The sequence below is a fragment of the Mandrillus leucophaeus genome, unplaced genomic scaffold, assembly GCF_000951045.1.
Source record: "Mandrillus leucophaeus isolate KB7577 unplaced genomic scaffold, Mleu.le_1.0 Scaffold221, whole genome shotgun sequence".
In the NCBI taxonomy this organism is placed as follows: Eukaryota; Metazoa; Chordata; class Mammalia; order Primates; family Cercopithecidae; genus Mandrillus; species Mandrillus leucophaeus.
The window spans coordinates 542605-551138 of record NW_012102266.1 but is presented as its reverse complement, the minus strand read 5'-3'; the positions used below and the strand labels follow the sequence as shown (position 1 = coordinate 551138).

The 8534-nt window shown below is 32.1% G+C and overlaps 1 protein-coding gene across 1 annotated transcript in view; it reads left to right on the top strand.

Annotated features, from left to right (window-relative positions):
- Nucleotides 1-8534, top strand: part of KIAA1024L (KIAA1024-like ortholog) — a 30445-nt gene that overhangs the window by 14232 nt on the left and 7679 nt on the right. Inside the window, exon 2 of the mRNA XM_011981188.1 lies at nt 6005-6232. Within this exon, the coding sequence (XP_011836578.1) occupies nt 6005-6232 (228 nt within the window). The remainder of the gene's footprint in view (nt 1-6004; nt 6233-8534) is intronic.

The window sequence follows — 8534 nt, the reverse complement described above, 5'->3', positions numbered from 1 at the left end:
GTTCTTCATATGGCCTTCAATAATATCTTTAATTTCCACAAAGAACTATTCCATATAATTTGCTAGGTTTATATCTAAATACTTATATTATTTTTTCTCTTGATAATAGTACATTTTAAGTCATGTTTTATAATAGAGCATTACTCATGCATACAATAGATCATTACATACTGATTTTGAATCCAGGAAATAAAATCTCTTATTTTCCCCATAAACATCCCTGCAGATAACCATGTCATCTGCTATTTGTTTATTTATAACCCTATTTCTTTTATCTACTTATGTTTCTATTATTTTTGCATTGCTTTGAACTTCCACTGCAAAATTATATGGACATTGTGATTACTAGCATCCTTGTATTAATTCTGAAACTAAAATAAGTGTTTCTAATATTAAACCATTAAGTAAACTGTGTTCTGTAAGTTTGGGGCCCATTCCCTTAATTAGCTTAAGAAAATTTTCTACCATTTCTAGTTCACTAAGAGTGTTTGTTTTGAATATGTTTGAATATTTTCAAAGTCTTTTTCTGGCCTATTGTAAAATTTAATGTTTTTTTTTCCTGTTAATGTGGTAAATTTCATTAATATTAAACCATCCTGTTGGCATAACATCTTTCCCTGGTAAAAATCTGTTTTATCTTGTTACATATAATTTGTACATATTGTAGTATTCTGTTCAGCAATATTGCATTTATAATTTTGCATTTATGTGTATAAGAGAAATTGGCTTATACTTTTCTTTCACTTACTGCCCTCATCTGAAGTTTATACTAATTTCAAAAGTGAGCTGGGAATTGTTCCTTTTCCTATTTTCTGGAAGAATTTGACTAAGAAATTATGTATTTTGAGAATTATAGAAGTTGACTGTAAAACCCTCTGGCCTGCTGTTCTTAAATGTGTATGTTTGGAGGAGATTTAAAACTATTGATTCGACTAGTCAAATTATCACATGTTTGTTAATTTTTTTATTTTTTCCTCAATAAGTTTGGTAAGTTACATTATGTAAGAAATTGTCCAACTGCACATAAATGTTTAAAGTCGCTCAGTTTATTTTCTGATTGTTTCTTAATCTCTGCTGTGTCTCTTGTCAGTTCCCCTTTCCATTCCTAACTGGGTGGATTTGTGTCTCTATTATTTTTCTTGAGCAGTATTGCCAGAGATATTTTAAATATTTTTCCAAAGAAATAGCTTTCAGCTTTATCTTCTCCATTGTATATACTTATTCTCTTTAATATGTATTGATTCTGTCTTTATATTTATGATTTCATTTTGACTGTTTTATTATATTAATTCAATGGCTTTAATTTTAAGACATTGAATTCATGCTTACTACCTCATTAATTTTCTCATTCTGCTTTATAATGCAAGCATATGTGCCCATAATATTCTCTCGAAATACCATTTCAGATCCAGCCAACAATTTTGGAATGTAGCATTTCTCACTTTCATTCTGTCCTAAATTTTAAAATGTTTATTATTATTTCTTTGAAATGTATTTTTAAATGTCAGCAGAATGTGTTATTTTATGTTTTTGATAATGATTTCTAGATTTATAACTAAGTTGTCAATGGTCGAAAAGCATGGTCCACGTAATACTGAATCTTTGAAATTTGTTTTGGAATTTAAGATGTTATCAATTTTGTAAAATTTTCAGTGTATATTTTTAAAATGAATATTTTCAATTGTTTAATAAAGATATCTATATATGTCACTTGAACAAACCTTTTGATTTTATGGCTCACATCTTCTTTATCCTTTTTTCCCCCATAAGTTATTGAGGTACAGGTGGTATTTGGTTACATGAGTAAGTCCTTTAGTGGTGATTTATGAGATTTTGGTGCACCCATCACCCAAGCAGTATCCACTGCACCGTATTTATACTCTTCTATCCTTCACCCCCTTCCACTTTCCCTCCAAGTCCTCAAAGTCCATTGCATCATTCTTATGCCTTTGTGTCCTCATAGCCCAGCTCCCACATTATCAGTGAGAACATATGATGTTTGGCTTTCCATTCCTGAGTTACATCATTTAGAATAATAGTCTCCAATCTCATCCAGGTTCTTAATTCTTAATGATGGTTTTGCATGCTTGAGAAATTTACATGTATAAATTTCTCCATGTAATTAAGTTTTGTTTTATAAATGTTGAGACTATTTTATTAGATGCATACAAGTTTAGAATGACAATATTTTACTAATGTTAACTAACTTTATTCATTTTCTAGCAACCTTCTTTATATCTAGCAAAGTTTTTGACCATGTCTATTTTGTCTAGTGTGTGTGTGTGTGTGTGTGTGTGTCTTGGTGGTTAGTCTAGCTAAGATATGTCATGGAAACAAATATACCAAAATGTTTAGTGACTTAATATATGTTTCATTCACACAAGGCCCGATGTATATGTTATAGATGTCCTAGGAGACTCACTTTTGAGTAGAATCCAAGCTCCTTCCTCCTTGAGGCTCTACAATATCAGAATCTCTATTAAGCTTTAAATAAGAAAGGGAAAGGTTAAGCCAAGGATCTTGCGAGGAATTTTACTGGTCAAATTTGAGTTTCATTAGGTCTGCTGAGCATCTAGTGAGGCTTAACCCAGTAAAAATATATATATACATGCAAACATATATGTATATACACACATACATACATGTGTGTATATTTATACATAATGGTATATGAATATATTATATATGCCATATGTATCACCTAGTGTGTGTGTATATATATATCATCACATATGTATAATCATCTTCTGCTATATAGAGCACATTCACAAGAGTCCTGAGATGTGTATAGTATCATAAAAAAAGAAAGTGAGCCAAAATCATGTGGAAGATTTCAAGGGGCAGACTTGGAAATGGTCTTTCATCCACATGTCATTAGACATAAAACATGTGGCCCCAATATAAAATCAAAAACAGATTAGGAAAAGCAGATATCCTCCGTGCTTAGAAAGTGGAAACAAAATGAGTGAGCATTTCGTCAGTCACAACACCCAGTTCTCATTGTTTATATTTGCCTAGTATAAATTTTTATATTTTTTTATTCTAATTCTTTCCGAATCTTTATATTTTAGGCATTTCTGTTGTAAATATTTTATAATTTAATTCTTTTTTAAAAATCTGATCTGACAATCTCTGTCACTGCAATAGGGAGTTTATTCCATTTACATTTAATGTGATTATTTATAATTGTTTTTCTATGGTTCTGAGATTTTCCACCTGTATTCTTTTTTTTGAGCCTTTTTAAAGATTGTTTAGTCTTCATCTTTTTCCTACTGCTCTGGTGACTTGGAAGCTGTACATTGTTTCTTTGCTTGTTAGCAATATCTCTATATCCTCACTGAAATTATTTCTTAAAAATTTCTAATTAAAAAATCTGTGTTAAACTTACTATACTCCAGTGTGTTCATTTCTCTTACTTTAAAATTCACAAATTAGTGATTATTACTATTATCTCTATTTCACCTAAATCAATGCTTGCCTGGATTCACAGACACATTTATCAGTTTTTTTCTTTCTCTCTCTCTTTCTCTCTCAAATTTCTCTTGTATCTTAAACATCTGTTATCAACTTTCTTCTTCCTGAATTATATTTTTAGAGTTTTTACAATAACCTATTAATTTTGTACACTTAATTTTATTTGTTCAAAAATGCCTTCTATCTCTCTTTATTGAATTGTAGTTTACTTCACATAGAGTATATAATGATTAAAGTGTATAAATGATAAATGAACAAAGTTATGCTTAATACAGAAAAACCTAGGTAGATTTTAAAGTGTTACCTTTTTTAAATAAATATGTTAAAATGTAATTTATTTTAGTGCCCAAGTAATTAAAGTAATTGAATTACTGTTGAGTTTTCCTGTGGTAAATGTATTCTTTCTTGTGCGATAGAGTGAAGGGTTTTTTGTTGTTGATGTTCTGAAAGCTATTTTAAAAAATTTATCAAGATTCAAATAAAAGCTCAACCAAAATCAGTATTGCTTATTTTGTGATTAAATTCATAATAAATTTATACTGTTAATTTTTCTTCGCCTGTCTCTCAGACATAAAATTCACATGCAGTGCAAAAATAAATAGTACTATGATCTATAATAAACCTCACAACTTTCAAAAATATCATCTAGAAATAAGAGCTTGAATGTTCTTTTAAAATGTATCTCTGAGTATTTTGCTATTTTTACACATTAGATTTTCTAAGTCTATATACATTGTAATAGAGTGTGTACTTTTTTTCTTGATCTCCCCAAAACTGTATTTTCATGTATAGATCTTTCTTATTTAAGAAACTTAACCAACAGTGTAGAAGACAATCTGACAAAGCCAATTTGTCAATGTCAGGAGAATTATCCCTCTTCAGAGATGATCAAAGATGCCTAGCTTGAAGAAAAAAAATAAGTAAAAATTATGCTAAGCTCATACCATTTACATTTCTTATCAAATTACTTTTGCTTAATTCAGAAACATTACTTTTCAAGCAATCTATCTTTGAGATAAATGCTAAGCCAAGAAGATTTATTATTTCAATGCAAACTTCAGTTTTAAAGAATATAAATTGACTTTGAGCAGACCAAGGACCTATTAAAGTCAGAGAGGTGTCTGCAAGTTGAGCTCTAAGAATGTGAAAAATGCATGGATTAAGAAAATTAGGGAAATCCAACACCGAAGAGAATGGGAATGATTTTATCTAGATGATTTTTTTTCCTGCTAGCCATTTCAGAAGGAAACTACATTTAACAGTTTACAACTTTAGCTTATGTAATATAAATTAATATGACCTATATACCAACAAATGTTGACAGCATCAAATAATCATAAATATGACTCAGAAGAATAAACTTCCTATTAAATATTCTCCATTTTGGGTGTCTAAAATACATGACATACATTTACTGAAAAATATCTGTAAATTAAGGAAATGAACCACTTCTTTTTAAAGATAAAAGATTATCTAATATTAACTTATATGCAATCCCTCTCTTGATGTCCCATGACAAATGAAACATGACTCTATAAGCTTTTTGATTCTTCTCAATTTGTATTTGACCAATGAACAAATTTTAATTTCCAAAATGAACACATTTTTAATTTCTACCTTCATGATAGCTCGATACACTTAAGAAGAAAACAAAACAAAGTAAAAGTCTGAAGATCAAGCCAGACACAGAAAAGCACACATTATATGATTTTATTTATAGAAAATATGAGATGAGTCCAAACGAATCTATGCTGTTAGAATTTGGGTGCTATTATAGCTATGCTTTGGGCAGGGGGAGGGAGGGTGACTGGAAGGGAGCATGAGGTGTGCTAGTAATGTCATGTTTCTAGGTCTGGATGTTGAATCTTGAGTTTGTTTGGTTTGCAAGAATTTATAGAGCTATGTATTTCTATATATGCATATTATGCTTCAATTTAAAAAGTTTTTAAAAACCTGAAAGTCAGTATTAGAGCTATATAACAGCCTTTACACACACAGATGCTAAATTACACGTACAGTGCTAAGTTAGCTTCGACTTCAAAGCTGTCTGAAACGGGAGCCATGATAGTATTTGTGAAAGTCGAGGCATATCTCTAAAATGTCTTTTAATTTAGACTTTGCTGGATTAACATAGCAATATTAAATACTATTTTAATAAGTCATGGAATATAAAAATAGAGATAAATAAAATGTCATTAAATCTCAATGCAAGTAACCTGAGAAAAGTTGGCTTTGTTCAGAATTCTACTATTTGAATTTGAGAGTAAACAAGGCTCTTTCTCTGTAGTTATAAAATAGCATTTTAATGAATGATTAGTAAAGCTGTTCAAGATCACACAAAAAGAAAAAACTCAATTGATGTTAGATTTCTAGGTCAAATGAAACCATAGAATCCTTTCCTCATTCATTGTCCTAATCTGTTGGGTTTCTGCACAAAATCAGCACATTATCAGGTGCAGTTATCTCACATTGCATTCCCTACTATCAGAAGGCCCGTTGCTAAGAGATGCCTTGTTTCTTTGCCTCTTAGAGGGAAAAGAAGAATATTGCTGCTCAGCGAATTAGGGGATCCAGTGCAGAGAGCCTTGTTACTGCTGATAGCCCTCCACCATCCATGTCATCAGTTATGAAGAATAACCCACTCTATGGTGACCTAAGTTTGGAGGAAGCTATGGAAGAAAGAAAAAAGAACCCATCATGGACCATTGAGGAATATGACAAACGTTCCCTGCACACAAACCTCTCTGGACATCTGAAGGTACTCACAACTAAGTGTCAACTTCTTCAACTGATAAGGGAGATCAGTCAAATAATCCTAAAAGAAAGCATTATTGAAGTGACAGGTATTCTTCACTAGGCACAGAATCTCTAGATTTCAGAGCATTTTGGCTCCTGGCTTTTCTTTCTCCCTTCTAGTCAGTATTTATGTTTATTTGTTTTGAGTTTTACAGTTTCGACAGTTACTGGCAACTGTATAGTATAGAGAAGAAAAAAACTATGTGGCACAGAACAAAGGTTTTCCAGGAGGGTAAAAGATTTATTGAAAATTAATTTGCAAGATTACGTTTTCTTTTAGTTTTTAAACATTTATGTTTGTGAACACTTAACAGCTGATTCCCTAGTCTACATTTATTAAAAAATACTTATTAAGTGTTCTGTGTTAGGCACTGTGCAAGGAAGTTCTCATCAAAGATTACTTTATCTCAGCTCTCTCAGTGATTTAAGATTGAAGATTTACATTTTGGTCATTTTCCTGTGTCTCAGTAACAAAACAAAACAAAAACATTTCAACACAGGAAAAGTATGCAATGAACTCATTCACCCAGCTTAAATCCAACTTAAGTTTTTCTTTCTTTGTTTGCCCCCACTGGTGTCACCGCAACCCATGAAAAACTTCAAAATACCTGAAAAGCAAGGAAGCAGCCCTCTGTTTTCTGAATGGACAGGATTCCTAGCCAGTCTTGGCTTGCCTCCACCTGCCCCAGGCCAGGAAGGCCTGCCATTTTCCAAGTACATACCCTTCATTCAAAAATGTTTATCTGTGCTAAGCCCCATACCTTAAGCACTCGAGAATTTTTTTTTTTTTTTTTTGAACAGGACAGCACCCTGTCTCCTTGAATCCCACTCACACTTTTTACAATTTCAAATATGTGCTACTCAAAAGACCCACTGTCCAGAATCTTGGAAGTTTCTTAATCTCTTGGTAGATTGAATGTATCTCCTCTTTTATGTAGCCCGTTTTCCAGAGAAGTTTACATAACAGATGCTCTCCACAGAAACAATAAGCTTGTGTTTCTTTTTCCTTCTTTCTTCTTTTTATAAATTTTGCGTTCCTTACCAACAGTCTTAAGGACATCTAAAAAGTCACCCCTACTATTAGAAAAAAAAAGTATTGATACATTTTACAAACATTTCTTGACTGTATGTTAGGGCCTCTTCCTTTTGCTGATTACATGTAAAATAAGGGAACTATGGAGGTGAATGTTCCTGTTCCTACCCTCAAAAAGTTGATCTAACTGAGCAAATTAACAGACAATAACTATAGAACAAGATAAAGGAAACTAAAGGTAATAGAAAGCGCCATGCAGTGTTCTGACTCATAAGTGGGAGTCGAACAATAAGAACACATGGACACAGAGAGGGGAACAACACACTCTGGGGCCTGTGAGGGGTGAGAGGCAAGGGGAAGGAGAACATCAGCACAAATACCTAATGCATGCGGGATTTAAAACCTAGATGACGGGTTCATAAGTGCAGCAAACCACCGTGGCACAAGTGTAACTATGTAATCTGCACATTCTGCACATGTATCCCGGAACTTAAAGTTAAAAAAAAAAATCTGTACCCCAAATTCTCATGATACACTTTACCTATAAAGAAAACTTGCACATGTAACCCTGAAGCTAAAATAAAAGTTCACAAAAAAAGAAAAGAAAATGCCCTTCCCTCACATTTGCCAATACTGGTTATTTTTCAAATAAATCATCAATGATTGGAAAAAATGGTAACACATTGTTTGCTGATTTTCATTTTTCTGATTACCAGGTGAGGCTGAACATTCTAGTAAAAGTATAAAACTTGTTCACTATAAAAGCCCAAATTAGGATTAGTGTAATAGCACATAATTATCTCCTGTTAAATGTTGCCATAGGCTTACCTGTGATACTCTTCATTCTCCGTTCTAGGAAATTGCTGCTTTTCAGGTTTTCTTCTCTTTCTTGTGGAATTAGTCCATCATCACCATTGCCAGCAGCAGCACAATCAGCCAGGTTTTCTGATAATCCCATGTTATTACTTCCGTGCTTCTTTATTTCTTCTTCAACACTGAGTGGAAGTTTCATAGTAAGAATGGTTATTACTTTATACAATAAAAAGAAGTTTTTGTTTCACTGAAAAAAAAAAAAAGAAGAAAAATATAAAAGAAAAAGTGCCATGTAGGATAGGAAGGGGGCACAAATCACATTTGATTATAAAAGGAATTCATGAAAAAGCAAACTTATTATGGGCTGGAAGGATGTATAGAATTCCAAAAGGTATAGATGGCTTGCCTAAGTGGGAAG